Genomic DNA, 26378 nt, shown 5'->3' with positions numbered 1-26378 from the left:
GGTTTGCCTTATGCTGAACAGGTGTCAATAAAAAAAGCCCCAGATTGTGTCCCAGTCCTGTTCTGGGGTTATATTACTTTTATCTCTGAACATGTTCCCTTCAGTAGGTTCAGCAACACTCATTAACAAGACATTTATAAACCATTTCTTGCTTGTAAAGGGGTTTGTATGCCCAAAAGCTGGTCTTTTTTTTCCAAATATGTTAATTGGTCTGATGAAAGGATTTCACTTTCTTCTGCAAACATCACCTTCTACTACCTGAGTCTGCGACAGTAATGTCCGTTCAAGAGTTTTCAACATGATTGTCCATTCAGATTTTGTATCTGTGACACTACTCAGAATGGTAGTGGCTTAGAAAGGGTGTTTCAGATAGAACAGGTTGTTTCTGAGTGATACCTCATCTTAATAACAGGGCTGGAAACTACAGTCTTACAAGTTAAGATTTCTTGAACACTATCTCACAAATATATAATTGTATTTTTACACACAGGGAGATTGCCTCATGAACAGATACAGAAGCCCAGCCTCTCCAACTCTGCAGTTTAGATTTAACTGGAGATTTATGTATCATCATTTGTTTTTGTTACTAGTATGGGTGTTATCAGTTTTGTTTGTTTTTCCTTTGGTTATTTAGGTTACTGATCTTCTTTTGATGGTTAAGGATCTGCAATCAATTAATCAAGAGCTTAAGAAAAAACATCTTGGCCTTTGTACAACAGATTCTCAAGGGAAGGAATCCCTAAAAATATTAGACCAAAATGAGGTAGGTTTCCTGTGTTAAAGTAGTGAATCTGACTCTCACATCTAACATACCTTGTGGAATCACTTCTATCAGTGCAGAATGAGTGTAAAACCCTCGGGACTTAGGTTACTAATTCATTATAATAACTTTTAATGATGTAAACACCTTTAAGATGTTAGCATAGCAGAGAAACAGCTCACTGTAAGTGTTCAGTGATGTGTGAAGTTGATTTTAAGGAAACAACTTACACATTGAAATATTAAATGAGTCTGTAATATATTTGTTTTGCCAATTGAAAGGGGAGGAAAGAGTTAATTTTACAAAGAAAGCAGTATGTTACATAACATTTTAGCTATTACTGAATGTCTGCTTGTCTGCTGTTCAAGAGTCATTCTCTAATTCTGTAAAAGCTTAGTTCATATCTCTCCTGCAGCTACAAAACAGCTAGGGTTCACCGTAGCCAAAAAAGAAAGAATAGCACTTTGGGTCACTTAAATGCGTGGTTGTTCCTTCATGTAAAGTAGAGAAGTATAGGAAGAAGTGGCCAGCCTTGTGGTGGACTGCTGAGAGCTGCAAGGAAATAGTCATTGCTGCATGTTTCATTCTTTCAGCTCAAAGCTACGGCTGCTTTGAGCTGTGGGGGAGAAGAGGTCTTGGCAAAATACTTCCACTGAGAAGCATTTTGGGTGCTGGGTCCCTGTGTGTCTTATTGTGTGTGAATGATGGAGGATGTTCAGGAGGCTCTGGTAGGTTCTAGTGAACCGTCCGTCTAGCTTGTTCTGAAGTATTACTTGAAATGAGGCTGCTAGTACTTTTCTTTACATTCTGTTGTGCTAGTATTTTGTGTCTTGAATGTCTGAATTAATCGCAAAAGAGCGAAAAATTAGGAATAGTTTGAATCAGTTATGTGTAGGGATTGCCTAGCTCTAGAACTGGGACTGTGATATTGATGGTTTTTCTGCAGGAGAGTTTATACTGCAAGATGCTAGAAAAAGGATCATGTTTTCTACTGTATGTGCTATAGATGCACTGGGAGCACTCATCAAACATCACAAAATATTCATGCTTTTTCAGTTTCTAAGACATAACTCATGTTACCTTTAATTGAAATACATTTTAAATTATAGATCGACCTTTAGGGGTGCCATGGCTTTTATTAAAATAACGAATTTACATGGTACTGTAATAGGTTTGCGTGAAAAGCTTGCGAGCAATCTATTTCAGAGTGCATGCACTTTCTGTAATGAATATTTTTAGCGATTTGCCCCCTGAGCCTGCAGAGGGTGCTGCACCCCCGCTGATGCCGAGGGTGACGCCACAGGAACGCGGGTCCTCTGCTGAGGTTGTGGTGAGGAGATACTGAGAACTCCTGCATTGGGCTCAGCGGGGACAGAACATATGGGGCTACTTACTTAAGAAACTGCCTGCGGGAAATTAGCTGTAGAATGACAGAGAGTGAAGCTTGTAAAATATAAATAAACCTCAAAATTTTGGTAAGGGAAATAGAAAAGTAGAATACTGTATTTTAGCCTGTGCCAGAATGATAAGAGTACTATGGAGCTCAAAAGTGAAAGAATCTGTAATTAAAAGTTTTTAGTTTAAAAGCTACCGTTTTATCAGTCTTGACAATAAATGGCAACCTGGATTTCGGGTTATGGATTGTGACAACAGTGTGTTTTGCATATTAATAACCATTGTCAAAAACCCCTAAGTTCTATTTTTTGTGTGTATTTTGGGCTAGAATTTGTTGGCAGGTAGTGCTGAGATGACACTAACATATGTGCTATAAGACGAATTTGGACAGACACAGGAAGATATATCCTTCTCGGGTTCTTAAAATGAACCCATCTTTCTTTTCCTTCGCAAAGCTGGAGCACAAATCAGATGAATCTGCATGTTGGTGCCTCTGCATGGCGTCTCCCAGAGGTCTGACAGCCCCTAGTACTCTGTTTCTTGGCTTCACGTTCGGAAGGGAAGGAGAAGGGGGAGAGAAAAGGGTTGTTTTTGTACTGTCCTCTGAACATCTGCTTTCTCCGAGAGAAACAGCCTCCGTGATTTCAGCCTTCAGGGCTCTAGGGATCTTTGCAAACCAAGCATATCAGTGGTTCATTTAGGAAAAACATTCTCAAGGTTTTCGGTCTCTGAGGAAATACTTTAAACGGGCAGCTTATCCTTAGTAGACTTCATTTCTGGCCTTAAGACACTTATTTTCTTTTAATATTTTGTTGAACATTAGATTGTATTCCTTGGAGGACAAGAAGTTTCTTTTCAGCCTCTCAGACACAGGACCATAGGACGGGGCTCAGACTGCAGTCATTTGTTGTAATAGTGTGCCATAACCTGTTGGTCTTCTGTAATAGTTTCATTCTAAGTAGCGTCACTTAAGCCAAATACTGGCCTGGGAAAAGCAAAGACTAAAAAACGTTGAGTCATAAATGGTAGTTGCTTTGGGTAGGTAAGTTATATATGCAAATAAGTTTAATTTTAATGAACAAATGCGGGGTTTGACCTGAATCTACGCACGGAAGATTAAACCTTAACAGTTTTTTTACATTATCAGACTTTTGGCATTCCATGATTAAAACAAAAAGATTTCTTTTTCTAGTGAATGTGCTTTCTACATACCATAATCCTATCTGTGTCTTCCTCCAGTTTTCAGGTTGTCTTTACTTTGTGTTGTCCTACAAAACAAAGTCTGAGTGAAAATACCGAAATAATTCATGCATGACTCAGAAGTTAGTTTTCAATACGGATTTCTAATAGTAAAAGGCAAATATATTGATAGGCTGTGCCATCCGGTTCCTGCCTTTTAAAATTGGTACTTAAAACCACTGGAGTTGCTTATACTGCTATGGATTGGAAGATAAAAAGGCTCTTCTCATTTATTTCAATAATAAATGCATACATTCTCTGCATACTCAGTTAAAAAAATCGAAACCCACACATGCGTTCGATTCCTAGTGTTCTTAGGAAGCAAAAATAATGCTCCTTGCAGAATCCTGTTTGTCTGCGACGGGACTGATGTGCTGTGAGCCATGATTTCCCAGCATGTGATACTGGGGCAGCAGGTTTCTCTTTTCTTGCCAGAAGTTTCAGCACTGCACTGTATATCCATTGAAGCTATAAATATCACATCCACGACCCCTAGACACCAGTTCCTTTCCTTCCAGTCCATCATCTGAGTCTCTGTACCTATAATCTCCATTTTCTGTAACTATGCTCAAGATTATGCTTTTCTTGTCTTAAGGTAATTTTTCTTTAGGCCAAGTCACCCCAAAATATGGCTGTTATACGCAGCAGTGCTGTGTGATTGCCACAGTGCTTTAAGACGAAGGTTTTTATCCAGTGCAGGTTTGAATCCTCTGTGTCAGTGCTGTATCCTACCTGTGGTTCAGGCATATTAGACATAGCATCATGGACATTTACCACTGCTTTTGCACGTTTGTACTATTTGATGATATTTTAGCAGCGAAGATCTTAAATAACTATCTTTTTCTATCAGGCTGGGAAATGTTGCTATAAACAAAGATGATATAAATGCCCAATCTGGTCTTATCACAGGGGAGTGGTGGAAAGTGGTAACTGCAGGTCACTCGTGGTGGGTCCCGAAGCAGGACGAAAGACTGTCCTTGTACTCGGGTTGTTGTCTGACAGGCTGTGCCAGAACATGGCTACTAAATACAATAATTCTTTGTAAATAAGAGGTTTTCTTATGATCAGTATTAAACCAACACAGGCAAGGCTAAATTCTGTCCTCACCTCCAGAGCAAGCTGAGTAAAGGAGAAGAGTTGTAAGCAAAGTGAAAACGTTCTCTGTGAGCTGTGTATAAACGAAGCTCTCTCGGCAGTGGTCTTCGCTGCTGGGAGAGAGGAGCAACGTGCACGTCTCGTCCCTTGCTTGCAGAGATGTGGCTGAGATGTAACATCCAGCACACCAGAGGGATTCTGGTCTTGCTGTCAGCTGTGCTGATGTCAGGAACTTGGGTTCTGCTGCTGAAAAAGCTGAGTCTTCCTCCTCCTCTTTGCTCAGGAAATATTAGTGGTAGGAGATGGATTGGGTTCTGTGGCAAACAGGGAGAAAAAGATGATTTGGCACTATTTGCTACAGGTTGGCAAATTTAGGCAAGACAAAACCAAATTGTAACCTTCAGTGTTACGGTAAATCTTTTTAATGTATAGCAAGCTACATGGGCTTTGTCCTAAAAGCATCTGTTTCTTGGATGCTGGAGAAGAGCATAAATTGTGTAGCAAATGAAAATAAATTCTGGAAGTTGGAAAATAAATAGGCACAAGGAGAACATGACTGAAGATAGAGATCCTTTGCCGGAAAACGTTAGGTGATCTTTATATTTTTTGTAAATTCTGAGGAGAAAGGGTTAAATAAAAATGAAGGAATGTATAAAATAAAGTTTCACTGTATTTAATGAGAGTTATTCCTGGGTTTTAAATTAATTTTCTTTGATCTTGTTGAAGAAATCTGATTCAGTGTTTGTTACTTTGTATTACAGGCTTTTTTTATTTTTCTTTTAAGACATGTCACTGACTTATTTATGCATGTTTCATATCACAGTATTTTTTTTGTGCTACATTTTCACATCATTCCATACTTTGTGTAGTGTCTTGAAACAACAGAGGAGCCTGCGATGCGGAGTGAAGGTGGTGACAATGACAGGAAGATGCAGAACAGTCGGTTTTCTGAGAGGGTCAGCCAGGTAGGACTCCGTTCTGGCTCCATTATGTTACAGTACTCCTTTCTGCACATGCCTTTAAAAATTCGTACTTTCTTAGAACACAAAGTCTTTTGCAAGCAAAGCATACTTTTCTTGGTATCTGACTTTGCTTTCAGCTGATTGTTATCCTAAAGAGTTTCTGAAAGCTTTTTCTTATATTTTTCTGCTGCAAAGGTTTTGCAGGCAAGATAGCTTTCATTCTGGGTCTTGTTTTCTCTTGTTCAAATACTCATAATTTTCCTTAATGGGAACGAGAAGTCGTCCCTTTAAATTGTGTTCCTTTACCTACACACACGCTGATCTTTAGTTTCCATTGCAGTCAGGCCTATAGTGCAAATTCTATAAGATTGACTTGCTGCTATGCCTGAGGAAAAAATACTGTGGATCCTTCTTCAGGGTTGAGATACTTGATGAGTTGGTAACTTGTTGACTGCATTTTCAAAACATGCACGAATCTGCCATACTCCTATCCTGTCATTCAAAAGTGATATAATGCATCATGGAATCATAAAACAATTCATGTTGTAAGGGACCTTAGAGGATCATAGAGTGCAATGAAAGTTGAACCTTTCTGGTTTAAAAATTATAACATGCTAAAATATGACATGAAAGGGCATTGTGGTTAGTAAAGTTGAATAACAATGATGTTCTGTGCTTTGAAATTTGTGATTTCCATGTTTCTCTGTTTACTAGGTATGCCTTCAGGTATCTTTGGATTTTCCTGCTGAGGTGAATAAACAGGTAAGTGATGTATTGTAGGTTCTCTTGGCTCTTAAACATCTGAATGTCTGACTGCTGATGTCTGCTGATGCAAGTTGTATCCAAATGGGCCCAGTCTAAATTCTCACATAGTTGATACAGAAGACTTTCATTGATTTAACTAGGGGTTGAATTACTGGAGTGAATCCATGTAGAAATTTCCTAGTACACGTCTGTGGTGTTTCATACAAAAAGTTGGCGGTTGCATCCTCTCCTGGCCATCAGGGCTTGCATCTGGCGATCCCAGGGCAGAATTTGATACCGTAAAGACAGACGATTGAAAGGTGAACTAATAAAAAGTTAACTGCAATCTGCAGGCAACTTTCTGGAAGTTTCATACGTCTTCATAGATAAAGACCTTCAGGGAAATCTACTTACTACTGACTAAACAACTGATCCCTATGAATTAATCATATGAAATAGATGTTAATTAGTTTTTCTATTAATAAGTAGTAAGTGAAATGTCTGTGGATGCTTCTTAATGTAGATAAAGAGCATCAGGAATTACAAAATCTGATTACAAAAAGATTACAGCCCTGAATTTAATAGAACATTACATACCTGTGTAATAACAAAATGTTTGCAATTTTTCAACAGATGACTCCATCAGACTATTCAGAGAGTTTCTGCAAAGACAGACATTACAGGAATCCAAATAAGCCTCAGATTGAACACGATACAACTGGCAAACACTTTGGCACAATAGGAATGAGTGAACATGAAACAGAAGAGAACTTGCTCACATCTCTTTTAAGAGAAAATAAAACATCTGTACTGGAATCTACGTAAGTATGAGGGATATGCACTGCTTTTGACAGTATTTCTATTTGAGAAGAGAATAAAGTAATTTTGCTAAAGTGAATTTAGATAATGGCACTGTCTAATTTACCTGAGAGATTGGCAAGGCGCCTTCAGAGCCATTTTAGTCTATCAGGCAATTAAGTAATTAGGAAACATACTATCAGTAGAAATCCTTATGAAAAACCCATTACAAGAAAAAAAAACTCTCCAAAGTTACTGATATATGGAGCTTTGCTTTAGGGATGGGGTTTAGCAGTGTTTAAGGCTCAGATTATAATAGGTAGTACTCTTTTTTTTTTTTTCTAAAAAATATAAAATATCTGAGGGCACAGGCCAGTGAAGGGTGGTGTGGTGGAGGAGACGACAGTGTACTGCTGTGAAAATTATACATGTAGGGAACTGAGGATGGAGGAATTGAAGTTACGACGACTGTTTTACAGGGTTATTTTTGAGTGAATATCACTGTACGCTTTGTGGCCTTTGCCATTTGACCTGAACTGCTTGGACGGAGGTTTCCTCTTGGTCAGCAGTGTGGGGAGTCTGGGCCCATGCACTGCAGTTGCCCAGTTGGTTATTCCAGTGTAACCACAAGTAGGACTCTGCTGAGTGGAGCCATGTTGTAAGTTCTTAGGGCACTTTTCATGCAGGAGAAAATACTAGTGTAACTAAATCTGTATAAGCTCTAGTGTAAGAAATGTTTTTCAAGTGTGTGTGTGCTACACTGTGGTTTGATCAATTCCCAGCTGAAATGTTCATTTCCATAGGCACTGGACAACACCAAGCAAGAAAAGGGTGTATAGCATAACCACACCCTGACTAGTTTTGTTTGTCCCAATTTCATGCTTATGACACTTAATCTCCTGGATGAAAACTGAATTAGAGACCTGCTGGAGGTCATTCTCATTTTCCTTTCCCAGTTCTCTCCACGCTGTAATGGCTGTGTACAGTATTACGGGGGTTTTTTCAGTGTCCATCAGTGTTGTCCCATCAGCTAGCTGTAGTGGTTGCTGGAGAGTGTTGGGAATGACCTCCTGTATATGTTGTGCTCAGCAATGCTGGTAGCAGAATATCCTGTGGAATTACACAAGTCAAATCCCATTTTCTGTGTTCAGCATCCACTGCATTGACTTTACTCAAGCAATTCTATGTTTTTACATTACTATTTAAAACTCCAACAGGCATAAATGATCCTAGTTGTCAAAGCACTAGTTAGTGGTAAATGAGGAGATCCTACTCTCTTAGAAGATGAATAGATAACATTGTTTTATTTGTTAACTTTACTTAAAAGTCTGCTAATGAGTGATTCCAGTACCATCATCTCTACCACTCTAGTGTGTAATCTTTTCTATATTTAAGTATAAATGACCAGATTGACTGGTGATGAGCCTGTACTTTGCATAACTTAATTCTCACTAATGACTTTAGATACCAGGGAAAGACATAAAAAGCCTAGTTAGCTTCTACCATTTCAAATCTAGCTATACAACTGCAGTTGTTTTAAATGCTGGTTTATATGTTTAGTGGCACAAGCAGCTCTCTATTGGACGCATGAAATAATTTGTAGAATTTGAGAGCTTGCTTATGCTTTAAATGTCTTTTATTTGGCTTCAGTTTTACTTGAAACATTGCTTTCCAGACTGTTATCCACGGACAGCTAGTTATCTGTGGGGTAGTTTGGTGATCTGTAGTGAGCTGGTTTTGCAGGCTTTTGGCTGCTCTCTCAGCCTGTATCTTCCCAGTCACATTGGAAATACATGAAGGGATAGATTTTCAGAAAAACTCAACATCTAGAGTCCTCTGTGGTTTTGGTAGAAATTGATTTTTAAGGTAGTTAAATCAGAAAGTAAACTCTCTTGAAAATCCATTCCTATTTCTGATATTGCTATGTGATATAAGCAGTTGATTTAGTTACTGAAGGCTTAGTATCTGTTCATGAATGGGGAAAGGGGCGGTAGGGCATATATGGTCATAAACAGGAGAAAAGCATTGATGAAATAATTCACAACTCATGTTGTGAAAAGGTTTCAAAAAGTCTGTTTCTTAGCGAGTAATTCATTAGTGAGTAAAACGGAATCTCCTGGGAATTTCAAATATGTCAGGACATTACAAAAGTGTTGCTTAGAAGGTATTCTTGTTTGCTTAAATAAAAATCAAAATTCATGCCTTTTCTTTCCTTCTTACTACGTATAGCAGACAAGAACAAACGAGAATTGTAAATGAACTGTTAGATCATCTGAACACAACTGAGCAAGAATGTTCAAGTGAAGATATAGAGAAAAAGGATGAAAAAGATCTTAGGCAAATGATTATTCAACTAAGAGCTGAACTCAAACATTTCAAGCAGGTCAATAAATTCTTAAAACAGCAAGTAGAATTGAAATCAACTTTTGATGGGAAAGAGAAGCTTTATCCAGATGCAATGCCACAGATTAATAAGGATATTGAGTTGTTGAAAGTGGAATTGAAAGATGCAGCTACACAAACAATGACTTTAGAGAGTAATGTCATGAGATTCGAACATGAAGGCGAAAAAGGAGCCTCAGAAGAAAAGCCAAAATATTCAAGATTAAATGCAGAAAGAGAACATCAGCAAGAAAATGTGTACAAGAAGGGTGAACATCATGAAAGGCATTTTTTTAAAAGGAGAGCAAATGAAGTAAGTTTATTTAAGATTCTCTTTTTGGTACTTAGGGAATAGATGTATAAAAGAGAAAAATATGTCTCATTTCTAATACTAAATCTTACTTTTGTGTAATTTTTAAAATTAGAAAAAGAGATGTAAGCCAAATATATTTTAGATAATTGTTCTTAATGTTCAGGGCTTTTCATCGCATACTTCAGTGTGCTTTAGAACACTAATTAATTGAATTTCAATCCTCCCCAGGACCAGATACTAGTAAATATTACAGCTTTTGGAAAAAGCGATAGTTTGTAGCATAATGGCCTGATTCTGTACTACCTTGTATCTCTGCGTAGATGTTCATAATGTGCAGAACCAGAGCATTTTGAACTGACAGCTTATTAAGTCTAAATGGCAAATGTGTTCTAGAAAATGGAAGACTTGCATAATGTCTGAGAGCGTACTGATGAAGGGTTAATGGTAGATTTCAAGAAACTCGAACCTTAATTTTAGGCTTTTATTAACATCTTATCATTGTGTCTTGCTTTTAGAGAAGCGTGACCAGTGGTACTCTATAAAACTGTGGGGGCAGCTCTTCATGCCTGTTTGGAACCTAAGTGCACAGAATCTGTTTTGCAAGTACAGATGTAATTTGCTTGGGCCAGATAAGTTTTCAAGCCTTTTGTATGCAGCCAGTCTGTGATCCCAAACAAAGAGGTGGGAAAACAGTGTCTACTGAAGTGTTCGTGTGTATTGTTTCAGTAGCAGTTACAGAAGCGGAGCTGAAAACTCTTTGAAGATCTTAGCTCTTGCAGAGCAGACAAAGGAGAGTGTTGCTTTTGATTTTGTGAGCTGCTAATAGAGAACGTTGTAGCACCTTCTGCAAAGAATGGTTTCCATGACTTTAGTGATCCAGAGATTTCTGTGAGCTGGCAATTGGGAAGAACTCATTTTTATTCTGGCTTGTTCTTGTTGGATTCCTTTTTTTGAAGGAAGGGGCTTGTAAGCCGAGAGATGTTGAGAAGACTTTGTTCTGTATAGGCATAAATGTTTCTGTATGGTTTGGGATTTTAAGGAAAAGATTTTGGCATGCATGTCTGGTCCCTGGCAAACACTCCAGCAAACTCATGCCAGTCTTGGCAGTAGGTTATGATACCCCTGAAAAATCAAACCCTAAGTGACTCACAAAAGCTATGTCTTGTTTCACCAAACAATGTACGTGTAATCAAAATCTATCAGAGTGTCTTCAGGTACATTCTTCGTCTTTCTTTATTGGCAGTAAATTTTCTACCTTTATAAAGAATTATGTTTGGAAAGAGCGTAATGATGGAAATGTTCTTGGGCTGTTGTTAATGTTCTTTAGTCTGTCAGGCCTTTGGTCAGTGGTGTGTGGCAGGTTGGCTGCTGTGGCAGCTGTTCCTGCATCTTTGGGATGCCTTGGCTAGCCGGAGACAGAGAGGGGTGGATGTGCTCTCAGCGGTTTGTGTTGGAGCTCTTTAGGGCAGTGGGCTCCAGGAACACGTGAAGAGATGAGGGAGGTTGAAGTCAGGAAGAGTAAAGCCGGGTGGTAGAGGGGGGAGGGGTCTGAGGACCTAGCTGGGCTATTAATGAAGATCTGCTTGCGATGGCTCGCTGAAGAGCACTGACGATGTCTTTGAGTTGCTGGTCTTGCTTCTCAGGAATGAAGGGCAATCTCTCTGAAGGCGAGTAAAGGCCTGTCTGCCCTCCGCAGGGACGAACTAGAGTTCTTTCTGCAGCTCTCTTTGTTCAAGTTCCTGTTCTCATTGAGTTTCAGTATACTGTTTTGATTCATCATTTTCCAGATTCCTCTCTTGTTTAATCAGTTGCAACCTCAATGCAATCCCCAAGTCAATTGCTTTAAAAGCTTTCTTGTTTGGACTAAGGCAATGTATCTTTTGCTTCCGAATGGCTTTTATAAATAATTTCATGTAGCCAGCTGAACTGGACTTTGGGTAATCTGGGTGACGTATATGTCTGTACAACAGCCTGGAGACAGCTGGAAATTGTTCGGCATTATTAGCGCAGTTTGGTGAAACTAGCAGGAAGTTCATCCTGCCTGGATTTATTTTTCAGCCTCCAAATGATATTGTATTCATGTATGTACAAAAGGAATTGAGTGTGTCATTAGGAAAATGGAACTTGCTTTTTAGTATTTTAAATTGTGTAAGGACTATAATTGCTAAGAAATGAATGTGGAAAGGTATTTCAGAATACATTGGGTGGTAAAAGAAATTACGGAACTTATGACACTGGTACAGCAAATGAACAGCAAAAAAATAAACTAAATCTATCTGAACATGCCATTATTGATTTTTATTATTATTGCATACAATTCCATAACTCTCATCAACATATAGGATGTTCTTCTCTTTTTAGCACTATTTTATGCTCTGTGGGTTAAACAAAGACACGTTTATTTTATTCAGTCTTCACAAGGTGAGAGGCTAAAATATAGTGATTGAAGAAATTTAACTTCTCCCTCCAACTCCAGTGATGGAATGTCTGTTACAGTAGGAAACGGGAATCCTACGGAAGCAATTTATAGCATGTGCGGGTGAAGAAGCTTGTCTTGTTCATAAAGAATTTCTCTATGGCAGAATAAATTTCTTCTGTGGCTGATGCAAAGCTATTTTGATTTGCTCAAAGGTATGAAAGAAGGCTGGTACAAAGTAGGGCCTCTTGGATGGAGGCAAAAGGAAGAAAGGAAAATACGTTCAGGAATATATGAAAAATTAGGAGGCTCCTCAATTTATAAAAACAAAAAAGGATTCAAGGGAAACAGTTACTGGGTTGTCAGACATTTAGGATAAAAATCAGGAGACTGGGAAGAAGCAGTTAGAGAGGTCAGTTTGGGTGAGAAACTATTTTCCTAGGGCATACACAAATTCAGGGTTAACTAATAAGCCTACTGATGAAAAACCTTTGCTAGTCAGTGGTGAATTTGCTGTCTTGCTTCATGAACTGGAAGCCATTCACTGTGTGGCTGTGGATGCGTAAGCAGCACTTACAGAAAATTGAACCAGCGGGATAGTTTTTTTCTCTGTGAATGTTTGTTTTCCAAGTTGCAAGGGTAGTGCAATCTTATTTTCAAAGCTATTTAATATGACAGCTTACTGATCTTACTAGAAAATTTTTATTTTTCATGGAATATTTGTTTATATTTCCTGTATTAGACTGTTACATGTGAGCTACCAACTCCCCATTTTGTCCCCTGCCTTTTCCAGACTGATTCTGCTTACCTGCCCAAGAAGTCTCGTCTGCCTGTTCTCTTAAAATCATCCAGACCATTAAGAAATGTGCCATTGAACTCCTGTGTGCAGAAGTCAGATTCAAAACTACAGTGGCATAGCAGGGCACCTTACGAAGGTCTGAAAGCATGGGAAGTACCGAACAAACAATTTCAGCCACAAACAAATGGAGAGTTATTATTGAATGAGTCTGTCACTGAAAACCTTCAAGAAGAGCCTGCACAGGAAAGCACAGCAATGAGAGGTAAAGAAAGAGCAGACATAATGACTTGTAATGCTGCTTGAAATAGTGGCTTCTTTTCTTGTTGTAGAAAGTAACAACAGATCATTTTTACATGTGTACAATGCTGCTTAATCTTATGATTTTCTTGGGTAGGCAAATACAGATCTTGAAACGCACCTATTTTTTTTCTTTCATCTTTGGTGCTAGAATGTAAAACAGCTTTGTATGGAATGGAAAGTGCTTTGTGTACGTGGCATAAGCTATATAATAAATGACAGCTTCACAGGGTGTCCACACATGCACAGGTACATATCGATGTTTAGGTAAATGAAAAATTTCCGTTGTAGGATGCCAAGTCTAATGAAAACTGTCTGTAATGGAGACAGGAGAGTATAAAAATACTGTATTTGTTTATGCTGCATAAACAGGTTTTTCCAGTATTCCACTGATCAGTCAAGTCATCCGTGTCTGTTTCCAGTGTGACTGGGTTAATTTAAACTCAGTTGTTGACAAAGTATCTAGATCAGCAAAGTATGAGAAACTGTAAGGCAGAGAACAAACAATGGGCATTATATAAAGATTTGGAGTGGTAAAAAAAAATTGCTTAGCAGTTAGACTAAAAACTGAGTAGAGAGTTAATGGTTAGGTGGGGCAGAGAGGAGGTATAAATGTAAGAAAGAAGATTCAATCAAGTGGCAAGTGAGCCACTGTCAAACGCAGAGGTTGCAGAGGCTTTGTTGTTAATGTTATTGTGGTAAGGGACAGATAGGGCACAACGTTATTGTAAATACTCCAGCTGATAGGGCTACGGCAATTAGTTTTGGTAGGTGCAAAATCCATGGAGAATTCTGAGAAGGGAAGTGTTTTTGAGTTGGATCCTGAAATGAATCAGAACCCCTTAGGACAGCAGTCCTGGGATTCCCTTTCTGCACTGATTTCTTTACCCTGGATAACAGTTGTACTGCGCACTTCATAATTCTGAGACTTGATGCAGTGGGAGATTGCAGATTATGTTATGATCAGTGCTCAGATTGGAGAAACTTTTGAGCCTTTTGTCTAAGCTTAACATAAATCATTTAAAAATGCACTAGAAATTGATTAACTGTTACATTACAAATAGGACTTGCCTTCTGTTTTACCTTCCCCTGCTGTTCTCCAGTTGACTCATTGCTCAAACTGGGTAATAGTGAGGTCCAGGTCAAGCTGCAAGATGTTGATCCAGATGAGGGGGACAAGAATGAATATGTGATGGACAAAAATCAACAAAACTATCAAGGTAGAGCATTTATATGGTATAGTATATAAAAAAAGAAATTTTAAAACTCTGTTTTCTTCTGAATTGTGCAAAATTGTAAATTACTGCAGGTAATTGTCTCCCTTGCCATTATTCGTGGGTTTTAAATCTCAGTTTCTTAGCTAGTATATATTAATTGCTCTAAGATTCCAAGTTCATCTTTTAAGGGTTATGCTTTCAGGAGGGCCACAGGGATTTATGAGTCTGGTTTCCAGTAAAAATAATGAGTTGTATGCCTAACTCTGATCTCTGTTGCTAATGTCCTCCCTTCTGAACTCTTCTCTGAATTTAAATGTTTGTTACTTAATGCTTCTGCATCTGGTTATGAACTATTGGAACGAAGCAATTGAATGTTAGAATTTTGCTTATCTGAATTATTTGAAGGCATTCAACTAGGTTGAAACCTAATGGAATCATTTAATGAAAATGTAAATAGGCTTAATACTGTATTTCTGCATCATCCATCGATCTTTTGGGGAGGGTTTGAATAATCTGGGTAACATGTTGTGTACAGAGTACAGAGGATGTGGCCAGTTTTGTGCTTCTTGGTCACATCATTAATTTTATTTGTCTGAGTAGTTTCGTTGAAGCCACTCGGTTTGCAGGATAATGCTCTGTGTGTGCCGTTTGTATGTGTCGACACATATATGCAGAGAGAGCTTATTAACTCTCCTTTGATTTAAGGCAGTGTTTCATGAAATATTTTAACCAGTATTCTAATCAGAAACATTTCTTTCCTAATATCTGGTTCTATTTCCTCTTTTTTGTTGTCTGGAACATTTGCATGAAATCAGGATCGCAGAGTTTAAGAGCTCCTCTGGGATCTGGGTTTTTGTCCATCTCAGTCCACAACCTTCTTTGACATCTGCATTACTGCAGCGACCGACTGGTAGAGAAGGAGGAGAAGCTAATGAGCTGCAGTGTTACAGAATCCCAGCATGGTGGGGGTTGGAAGGGACCTCTGTGGGTCACCCAGTCCAACCCTCCTGCCAAAGCAGGGTCACCCAGAGCAGGCTGCACAGGACCTTGTCCAGGCAGGTCTTGAATATCTCCAGGGAAGGAGACTCCACAGCCCCTCTGGGCAGCCTGGGCCAGGGCTCCGTCACCCTCAGAATGAAGAAGTTCTTCCTCATGTTCAGACAGAACATTCAGTGTTGCATTCCCGTATTTAGTAGCTCTTCCTGAATTCATACACAGCCATTTTCTTGGAAGCATTTCTGTCCTGTGATTCTGTCACTTTTAGAATGACATCATGACATCCATAATGGTGTGCAGCAATATGTGTACTGCAGAGAACATCATCTAGCTGTAATTTCAAATATGTTGATATCCCAGTATTGCAGCTTCATTTTTTTTCTAGCTCTTAGGTCATAACTTGTTTTTATTCTCTTGTGCCTGGGCTTGACTTGGTCCTTTATATATAGCTGTCCGTGTCCGTCCGTCCATCCATCTGTTCCCACCCCCCGAGATTTTGCACTGATTTAGAACTTGAACCTGGCCATTCAAATTCTCCATGGAAACCAAATTGAAAGTAGTAAGACCTCTGCAAGATCAATGAATGACTCCCAAAAGGGAGGTTCTAATTTGTAGTGATCTTTTGCAGAACTAATAGAAAGGGAAAATTTAATTTACTGGTAACCAGAAAATAACCATTTTCGTAGATACTTACATATACATATACAGCCTTAAGCATACACAGAACTATAAACATAGAATATATGTAGGAATATATAGCTTTTATTGGTCTGAATCTGGGGTGATTGCGTTACTTCTGAATGGCAAAGTCAACTAAGGGATGTGCAGTGCGTGCCAAATGAGTGCCAGTAAAACCTTTAACACCGAACATTTTAATGGATTTTGTTTAGAACATATTTGAAAAAGAAGTTATTAAAGCCTCATTTTAAAATTTTACTATTTTGTTGATAATCTTTTTAAAATTCCACTGATGTTATGCTCTGATTGGTTTTGTACAGATTTTTGAAGTGAGGAGAAAAAGAATATTTAATTAGAAGTTTTAGGAACAACCATTTAAAGTTGTAGAGTCTACTTTTAAATCTCAGTGCCTTATGTTTGAGGTTATCTTTGTGGCTGGAAAGGTCTCGGCTTCACTGATGTCTGATTCAGGACTGCATATAGCAAAAGTAGTTTTCAGTTATTTGGGAAAAGAAAGTGGGTATATTTTGAATATTGTTTATTTGAAAGGTGATTTAAATATTTAAAATATTTTAAAATATTTAATGTGCAAGATCAATTAATGGGCAAATCATAGAAAGAGGTCAAAACTCCAAAACTGATATTGTATTGTTTGTAATTATTCTGCATTTTTATTTTGTTATAGAAGTAAATGAATTCATCCTAGTGCTGTAAAGAACAGAATGTCAGATAAAGAAATATTAATATTCACATGCAAGCCTTCTGTTTTTCAGAAATGCAAAATCATCATAATGTTAGCAACGCGAATATCCAGCATTCATTAGAAGAGATAAATGAAGAGTTTTATTCCATGGAACATGAGGGCATTGGCTCAGCCACTGCATATTCAGGTTCCAAGTGCCCGTGTTCTCACAAATTGAGTGTAACAAGCACAGATGCACTAGATGACTGTGAAGTCATAGACGATATAGAAGAATTGAAACAAAGAATTAAGAATATGAAGTCTGAGCTTGAAAAGTACAGAATGTTCGTGTTTCGTTTACAGACCTCTGACCAGCTTTTATTGAGTGGTGTTTCCAATGTAGTTTTGAGTGACACAGCCTTGCCTGTGGAAGCACATGTTACACAAGTGCGAGATACAGCTATGCAAGAAATCAGAACATTTTCTAGTGTCCATCAGCTGATGAATTATGAGATCCACACTGAAAATAGGAATTCAGAGTCTTCAAGAGCACCTGATGCATGGACAACACAAAACCTTAAGGAACTACTATCAACAGATGAGGCAGAACTTGAAAAAAAGCAAATTGCAAATATGCATCTTGATGAAGGGTATCATCTTCAGAACAAACTAAGAGAAACATCACCATCCAAGTGAGTAAAGCTATTACTGTTTCAGGTTCCTTTTTGTAAACAGCAATACTAAGTAATGTAGGAAAGTAATACGAAGATAATTTTATTCACATACGAGTGTGTTGTAGTGGAGAGTAAATTTCACTAACATTAACAGAAAACAACTGAAATGCTTATTTAAAAGATGCCTTGAAGTACCAAACAGTATTTCTCTTAGAACAGAGCTGCTTTTGAGAAGCCCAGATTGTCCTCAGTAACGGTTGTGTGCCAGCCATCTGTGTCTCTCCCCACACCTCTGGTCCACAACTCTCTTTGCTGCAAGACATCCTCTTGAGCAAAGTCAGACCTCCTCAAGTTACTCTGTGGGACAGGCTGACCCCTGTAATCAAAGGATTGCAGTTTTGCGTCAGTCGGGGTTTTTTCAGGTGACAACTGTAAGAAAATGGAACATCCCGTTTAAGATAGGAGTGTTTCTGTGGGCAACTGGCTGGCAGATTTCTGCTAGCCCGTCTGTTTGTGTGACTGCACTTGATGTATAAAGTAAGAAGGTTATGCTCTAGTTGTAATTTATTTATTAGTTGAGTGGTGTAATGCCTTCCTTTGAAGGATGTGAAAGTAGCTATATATAGAAATTAATGAATGAAATTTTATAGCATAATCTCAGAAGGTGGAAAATCATTTATGGGAGGCTGGAAAGTTTCAGTCTTATTTTTTGTGTGATGAGACTGGGGGCAGCATTATGACTAGCGTATATACAAATCACAGACATAAAATGGGGTCCCATAAGATGAAACCTTTTTTAACTTCTAGGCCTGCCCCCCGCCCCCGTTGTTATTGTCCTGAAGGCCTAAGGAATGGCAGGAGGTGTAACAAAGAAAGGTGTCCAGCCTGTTGGCTTTCTTTGGAATGCTGGAGTAGAAATATTTGGAGACATGAGCAAGGGCCAGCATGGACTATTATATATCTCTTAGTATTACTGTCATAAAATACAGTTCTGCTACATAGTACATGTAAATTTACATACCTTGAAAATATACCTCATCCATTTTACAAAGGAAGATCAAACTGTGTAAATTAAGGAATGAGGCAGTCTGGATCACTGTAAAGTTTTTATGGCCACTGTCTAGGACAAGTGCATGAGTCACAAGTGACAGATCCAAAAATGAGTTATACGTCTCTTCCTATACAAATGACAATAAAATACTATAACAACCCATACCATTGGAGATTTTGTTTATGCCCTGTATATTGTTTGATTCTCTGCATCTTTTCAGATCCCTCTCCCTTTTTCTCTCCCCTAATGTATGATTGTGTAGAAAGAAGCGTATCTGTGATATAGACAGTGGCAGCATAAAGGGGATGGCTGTATTTGCAAGTGCAGAATAAATTCAGTTGATCTGAGTTTAAATTTACACCCTGGGTTGTGAAGTGGAAGAGTTTGGACACTATAGTGGTTGTTATGGTCATGTCTCTGGTAATAAACGTACAGGGACATGTAGAATTTTCAGACTGTGTGAAACCATCAGCTCAGAGAGTCTGATACTGTGCTCCTGGCAGGAAATACATAAAGTTTCCGAAAAAGGGACAGCTCCATCTGCTCTTCCATACTGAATTAAAAAAAAAAACCAAAAAACTACAAACAGGAAAAATATGTGCATTCTTAAAAATTCTTTTCATGTATTCACTCTTATTTACTTTAATTTGTCACATTTGCACCTTTGCACGCCATCCAGGCTATTTCCAAATAGACAAACAAGTTAATCACTTTAGTTTCTGTCCGTCTTATAAATCAAACAGTTAAGTATAATAACCCAGAAGTTATGCCCATAAATACAAAACTCAACAGTTAGAGACAACACATTTCTCATTGTGGCTGTAAAAGCATTTTAAAAGAAAATTGAGTCACATAAAATTATAGCTTACGAATATAAGTTTAGTTCACTTTTTATTTATATTTAAATGTCATTTAAGGCCAGAAAATTACTTTAAAGATAATTTCATTTTCTCAGATATGATTCATTAGTTCATTCGCAAGCTCGAGAACTCTCCTTTCAACGCCAGCAAATTAAAGAGATCCGTGGTGGTTGTGTCGCTTACCATCAACATCTGACGAACCTTATTAAAGCTTTTGAGGAACTGCTTCAAGCCAGTGATGTAGATTATTATGTTGCTGAAGGCTTCCGCGAACAACTGAATCAAAGTGGGTTATTGTTTGAGAAGCTAGAAAGGAAATTCCTGTATGGTAAGTAGCAGTGTTTAGTGATTATTGTCTGAGATATATTAATGTTCTCAAAATTTGCAAGGTTTTTTTCATTTTTTTAGTGAAAAGGAAGCCTTACTTCCTCTTGGTTGTTGTTAAATGATTTATAGGGAGGACTGCCTTGGCAGATAAAATTTTAGTGCTCCAGCAAGACTGGATTTTACTTTTGTAGTTGTCCTAGGTATTGACACCTTCCATTTTGAGTTGTTCACCTTAGCACATGCATATTTTAACTGCTCAAAATATAGTGGTTATAGTTTAGTAGGCTTCAGGATTTTCTGTTTCAGGAAACACCAGGTGACTTTGTTGAGCCTAAGCATCGGATATCTTTATTGAAGGGTTCTCATGGGCATGGTTCACAGCTGGTTTTTAACACAATCTATGTTTAACAAAAAAGAAAAAATTACATGTTCCTGAAGTTTTTCCCCTAAAGTGCAGTCACTTGCAAGAAGGGTAAATGCAGTGCAGAGGTCTGGGCTGTACTTTGAGAGTGAAAGAAGAAATTATCATATAGTAGTCCATCTAGGCAATTTTCTATTGCCAATGCCTTTAAAGAAACTGTGAAGAATCTTGCATTGAACAGTTGGAAGGTAAAACAGTACCGTGCTGATTTGCACATTATTGATATTCCTGTAGAAATAACACAAGTTAAATTGTATGCAGGTGTAAAATCAGCTGTCCCTGGGTGCCCCAAGAAAAAGAGCCATAGACTTTATGGAGAAACCCACCCAAATGGTGCATATAGAAAATTAGAGTAAGGGGGGAGAAAGGGAAAAACGATTTGGTTAGAAGGCAGAGGAGAAGAATTCCTTTAAGAATTTTGAGTAGCTCATGAATTTGAGAGACTCTGGTATTGCAAACCAGTGTGTATTTGAGGGCTTCTGTAGGGCATAATAATCGAACAAGAGCCTCCTGAGCAGGGATGCTAGGGGAGGTCAGCCAGAGAAGTGTGGTCCTGGTGTTAGAGAAAGCCGAGTGCTGAATGGAGTATGTACCCAGGAAAGGACTTCGTAACATGTACCAGTAAGCAGTTACCAGTGAGAACTGGCATCTTGTCTGAAAAATGGGAGCTTACACATCTGAAAACGCTCTTGTCCTTTGGTTATCCCAGTTCCCCCACCTATTGTTTGGCAAAGCATTAAGTTGGAAAGTCAAAGCCTTAAACGTCAAAGAAGTGGGACCATATCAGGAAATGTATTATTCCTGACATTTCTAATTGTTTTCCTAAGAGACCTGCATCTTGCTGCGAAATAGTCTAGCTGGCTGAGAAAAGCATGCTATCTTTCATAATAGAGAGCTAAAATGCAACCATGTTTTGTAAAATGAGCTTCAAAATCTACATTTGTCACCTGAAGGAGGAGCGTATCATGTGTATTGCCTTCAGTCCTTAGTTTGAAGAAAGTTAGTGGTGAAGCAATGGGAAGGGGATGCTAACAGGAGTGAAATTCAGCAAGAAAGACCTTTTCCTGTCCGCGTCAGTGTTGCTCTTTCTGACCCAAACAACTAGCAATACTTCCACAGATGTCAGCTGCAAAACTGTCATTTTCAGTGAAACACTTGAGGTGGTTGGAAATAGAGACCTTGACCCCACGTCTTCCTGAAATGGGCTCTGGAAGATCACTTTGTTCAGAAACCTTCAAGGCCCAGCCATACAATGATCTGTTTTCTGCCTTTCGTTAAAGATAGTGACAGCATGTTGCAGTTTCAATTGCTCATATAAAGGAGTTGTGTATGAGGAAAAGGTATTACGGCTAGTGTGTCATAGCAGTGTAGTGAAAGATTGAGTGTATTCAGTGATTTCAGTGGCTACAGAGATTCCTTGCATTACAAATGAGAAGACTGTGTAGTGAATAAACATTAAATGCCTTTAGAAAATTCCCCAAACCAACAGATGGTATCCTATATACTATGAAAAGTCACTGACAACCGAGACAATTCAATATATCTAACACAATGGTGTTGCATTGAATCACACATTAAAATAAAATGATGTTTGTAGGGTTATAAAGAACATCCAGCGTACTAAGAATTGACTGTAAAGAAGCAGCATAAACAACCGTCTGTCTCTGCATTTCCATCCTGACCTTCAGTTCATTCCCCTGAAATTTCAGCTGTGCAACTCTTGCCTGCCACTTTTGCTTAATCGCACAAAAATTTTAAAATATGAGGAGCCAAGGTGACACCACAAAACTCTTCTTTCCATATTCAGATTAGTGTCTGAGTCCAGATCTTTTGCACTGAATTGTGCTTGTGCTTACCCACTATACCGTTGAAAATATTGTAGGCAAAATCCTGTGTATGCCCCTTGGTTAAGGATAACTGGTTAGCCTGACTCTGGGTGGACAAAATCCAAGTGAGATGGAATTGTTTTTATGTAATTTTTATCGAAGAAGTAGTGACATGTACCTCTAAACCTTTTGCCATATAGCATAATATTTTACTTCTGTATGCTCACTAAAACACCAAGGCTGTAAAATCTGGGATGTGTGGTACCTAGTTATTTTTCTTGAACTCTAGAGAAAGCTGTTGCTTTGTTGCTGGGCTATAAATGGTTTTGCTTATGTGCGGCATTTGACACTAATGCACAGTGCATTGACTTCTCTAAATTCTCATTTACCGTTCTGTATCTAAATAGTTTAAGATGGAGGAGGGGAAATGTATAATTCTTAATATCTGTTTTTAACTGGAAATTTCTGCTTTGCAGGAGAAGCAATAGGTACAGAAGTGACTATACTTTATGAATTAGCTCAAAGGTAAGAGTGCAACTCAATATTTCTCAACCATGTGGTTGTTTGATAAGGGTGTTTCATGTTTTGTAGCACAGCTTCCACCATTTTGCTTTTCTGGAGGGCTTTGCGTATGCTGCCTGTTTCATTAGTTAATAAAATATCCACAGAAAACAAACTAAGGCTTTTTTCCCCCACTTCTCAGCAAACAGCTGAAATAGTGAGGTGAGGCACCGTGTTACCGAGATTGTTCCTTTCATGAACAAACAAAATGTGCCGTAATACACTGCTGTGTATGTTCAGATATTATCCTAATTGCAGCTGCTAGGAGGGACAGTCAGCTACCTCTCTGTTTCCGTGACCTTGGGGCTTGGCTCAGGGTCGCTGAAGTGCAGTGCTGTTGAACTCCCTTCTCAAAACACCCTTATGCGGAAGGTGAAGAGAGCAGGTGGTGTTATGCTGCACAGGTTGGTTTTATGCCAGCCGGGGATTCTTCTGTGCTACAGAAATCCTCAGCTGCCTGTTGAAGGCAGCTTGAGGTTGGTCCCCTTAGTGCGAAGGTGACTACCTAGCGCTGGAACGTGAACGCTAGGCTGGAGCTCCATTGATTATTCCTGCTGACTTCGGTGAGGTCTGAAGTTCAGCCTGGATATATATCTCTGATGTGTGGTGCTTTGTCATGTTCTGTCACATAAATTCACTTGCTTTACCTGTGTCCTGTAAATTTGACACCGTGCTCTCTATTCATGCTTCCAAAGTAATAAAACATTTTTTGTGTTTTAAAACGTTCTATTTGGCACAAAAGGGATAATGAGAAGAACACCACAATGTACCAGCAACTGAAGGATGAATCACCTGTACCATCTGCTCTTCATAGCTTGTCTGACTTTGACTTGTCGGAGAAGTCGTCTCTTGGATCACCAGAGCACAGGCGTGACCTCGAAGGACAACATGGCACACTGGCGCTTCTGCCAAACGAGTTTCCCCCGGGTAATTTTTTTCCCACTGAAGATTTGCTACATATTGGGAAAATGTGATAAATAAGACACAAGGGAACTAATTAAGAAATAATGAAGAATGTTTGTCTGCTTCAGCTTTCCAGTATCTTGCATAATCATTGCAGTTTCGGTAACAAGGCACACAGAGATGACAGCGATTTGAGCCACCTCCTGTTTGAAACAAAATTAACTATGATATTTTGTGTCTTTGTTGTTTTAGACTATCATCTTTTACAGTACTCCAGACAGTCTTTAAATAGACAAATTATAAGGGGAAAATAGACAATTGTCAAGAGATTATTACATTGAAAAAGAGAGATTTTCTAATTTTATAAAAGCTAGTGTTGTGTTTCCTTGCGAATTGTAAGTGCTGCATAATTAATAAGTGGTGTCATGTTTGACCTGGATAGTTTCACTAAGCACAAGTGATGCTTGCAGTAGTTTGTTATAGGCAGCGATGAAAATTTAATAGCTGAGATAGCACGTACTGTTCCAGAGAAAAATATTGCAGAGTAAACCAGGAGTGTATGACATGGATAAACTGACAAATAAGATAGTGACGGTTAGAACAGATAAGTTCCTGAGCAGAGCTGAAACTTACAGCCAATGGAAGAAAAATTGTAGAATGGCAAAGCAAGAAGGAAAAGGTACGGTAATGAAACTTGATAGAACAAATTTATTTATTATGGTATGCATTGTGTAAGTCAAAGTCAAATTTCTATCTGAGTTACTCTGGCAAGCTTCCTGTTGTTATAAGGAAAAATGTATACTGTTGATGTGTCGAGCCTGAACATGAAGCTGCATCGCAGACCTTTGGATTCATTTCCCAGATGGGGGAGTGTTTTAACTGGACAAAATTGTTATCTACTACAGTTTTGTAAGAAGAAGAAATTAAAAAAGTCTTGAAACTGGACCATTGTTGAAGTTAAAATGCATAGTAGGAGTTTTCACTGAATGCAGGGTTTGGGCACTGTATGGAAAAAGACTGTTGTGGGGTCGGATATTTAATGTCTGCCATTTTGAACAGCTCTGCATCATTTTTTAGTATTAACAATGATTAGATTTGACAGGGGTACACAGTGTAAAGGAATACAATCATTGACTCTTAAGAAATGGTCTCTTGGTTTATTTAGAGTTATTGATGGAGCATCTGCAAGAAATTAGAATCCTGAGACAGCGTTTAGAATACTCCATAAAAACTAATGAGAGACTGAGGAAGCAGCTTGAGAGACAAGTAACGGACAAGGAACTAGATCAAGGTAAGAATTTATTTCATGACAAATTAAATCCACATTTGCTGCTTAAAGCCTGAGGGATCAAATTGCTGCTGGAAATATTTTTTTGTGCTTTTTTGAATAAACCACACCCCTTAACAGCTGGAAAATGTTGTGCCTTTCTCTGAATACTGCTGCCTCTTGAACACATCAGCAGACACAGCTTTTCCATGCTTGCAGAGTGGCATAAATACAGATCTAATGTGCCTCTTCTTGGAGTCCATTGCTTGAAGTGTATCCAGTATGGCTGCACAAAGCTTTGACGGGACACAGGTACACCACACAGCCCAAACCTACAATTGCACATATTGCTAAGCAAACAGGACTACCAGGTAGTTTTATGACATTGGATGACACCGTGATTGAATTTCATCCAGAGAATTGAAAGACCATTCTAGGTCCGTTATCAGCAAACAGACTGGGTTTGGTTTTTCTTTTGCCTTTGGGATGTAATTGTTGTTATCACAGTCTTGGATTTTAGGATGTCATCCTCTTTTAATTCTCTGGCATGTCCAGCCAGGGGCAGTTGTCAGAGAGGAAGCCCATTTTATCCACATAATTTCAGTGGAGCCTGGGACCAGTATGAATAGAGGAGAAGGTGCTTTGCTCTAAATTACCTTTCTGCTATTGATTTAAATTAGGAATGTTGTGGAATTAGCTTTCCTGTCCCCACTCTGTGTGTACCCACGGTGGTCAGTACAGCATCACTGCTAACAGGACTCTTGAAGGTGCCTTCTCTGGAATTTTATGACTGCTTTAAAGCCAGCTTGTGTTTACGTACACAGAGAAAATATCTGTAAGACAGGGCCTAAGCCATGGTGTTCAGCTTGTCATTTGAATTGATTGGTGTGATAAATGTGTTCACAAAATGACATTGTGAGTTTTTAATGAGAAATACTTGACAGAAACTGATGGAAATTTTAACATGGAGTTGGTTTTCATTCCAAACTAATATAAAGCAGTGGATGAGAAATACTAAAAATAGGTATGCAAATTCAGAGTCACTGCTCTCTGTTGCTAGTGTTCAGCATCTTTGAAAGCCAAGCTGTACGCTGCGTTTAAAACTTCTCACAAGAAAGCAGCCAGGCTTTCATGAAGGATGCTTTTGTAGCACCTTTTCAAGCACACCGTACCAGGCATGCTTTCCCACACTTTGCTCTGTTCTTGCTCTTTTTCCCATGTTTTCCCCCACAGGACAGTTGATTAATATGCAATATTACTCAGAGTGGAAGCAGGCAATAAATACATACATGCTTCCCTTTTACTCCGTTTCGCTAATATTGACATTAGATTCATCATGTTTTACATCATCCCCATGATCCATTTCTGTTGTTGTATAAATGGAGACTACCTGCAAATGGCAGTTTGCTTTCAGGAATAATTTACAGTGATGGAAAGATGTATAAAAAGCATCCATTTCATTCATGAAGTATTTACGCTGCTGGAAAGGCATACTGTTCTCGTGAAATAACCACACTGAAACACTTCCAACTCTTTTACAGCTTCATAAAGATTCTGGCAAGGGCATCCGTTAATGCAGTGAAAGTATATTTTCTTTATAAACTGTTGTATGCCTTCCATCTGTCTTCGTCTTGCCTTAGTGTATCTACCAATGCATGGAGGAGAAATTTGGAAAAGAAAGGAAAAAAGCACCTGTTAGAACAGGTCCTTTTGGT

At 38.6% G+C, this 26378-nt stretch overlaps 1 protein-coding gene across 1 annotated transcript in view; it reads left to right on the top strand.

The window, feature by feature from the left end:
• Positions 1–26378, top strand: part of CDK5RAP2 (CDK5 regulatory subunit associated protein 2) — an 83180-nt gene that overhangs the window by 38958 nt on the left and 17844 nt on the right. The window contains 12 exon segments of the mRNA XM_075439263.1: positions 635–763; positions 5359–5454; positions 6166–6213; positions 6829–7016; positions 9223–9688; positions 12898–13165; positions 14304–14420; positions 16865–17465; positions 19454–19686; positions 22409–22457; positions 23236–23420; positions 24562–24687. Of these exon segments, the coding sequence (XP_075295378.1) occupies positions 635–763; positions 5359–5454; positions 6166–6213; positions 6829–7016; positions 9223–9688; positions 12898–13165; positions 14304–14420; positions 16865–17465; positions 19454–19686; positions 22409–22457; positions 23236–23420; positions 24562–24687 (2506 nt within the window).

This window comes from Opisthocomus hoazin, chromosome 19, assembly GCF_030867145.1.
Source record: "Opisthocomus hoazin isolate bOpiHoa1 chromosome 19, bOpiHoa1.hap1, whole genome shotgun sequence".
NCBI lineage: Eukaryota > Metazoa > Chordata > Aves > Opisthocomiformes > Opisthocomidae > Opisthocomus > Opisthocomus hoazin.
This window is presented reverse-complemented; position numbering and strand designations above follow the sequence as displayed.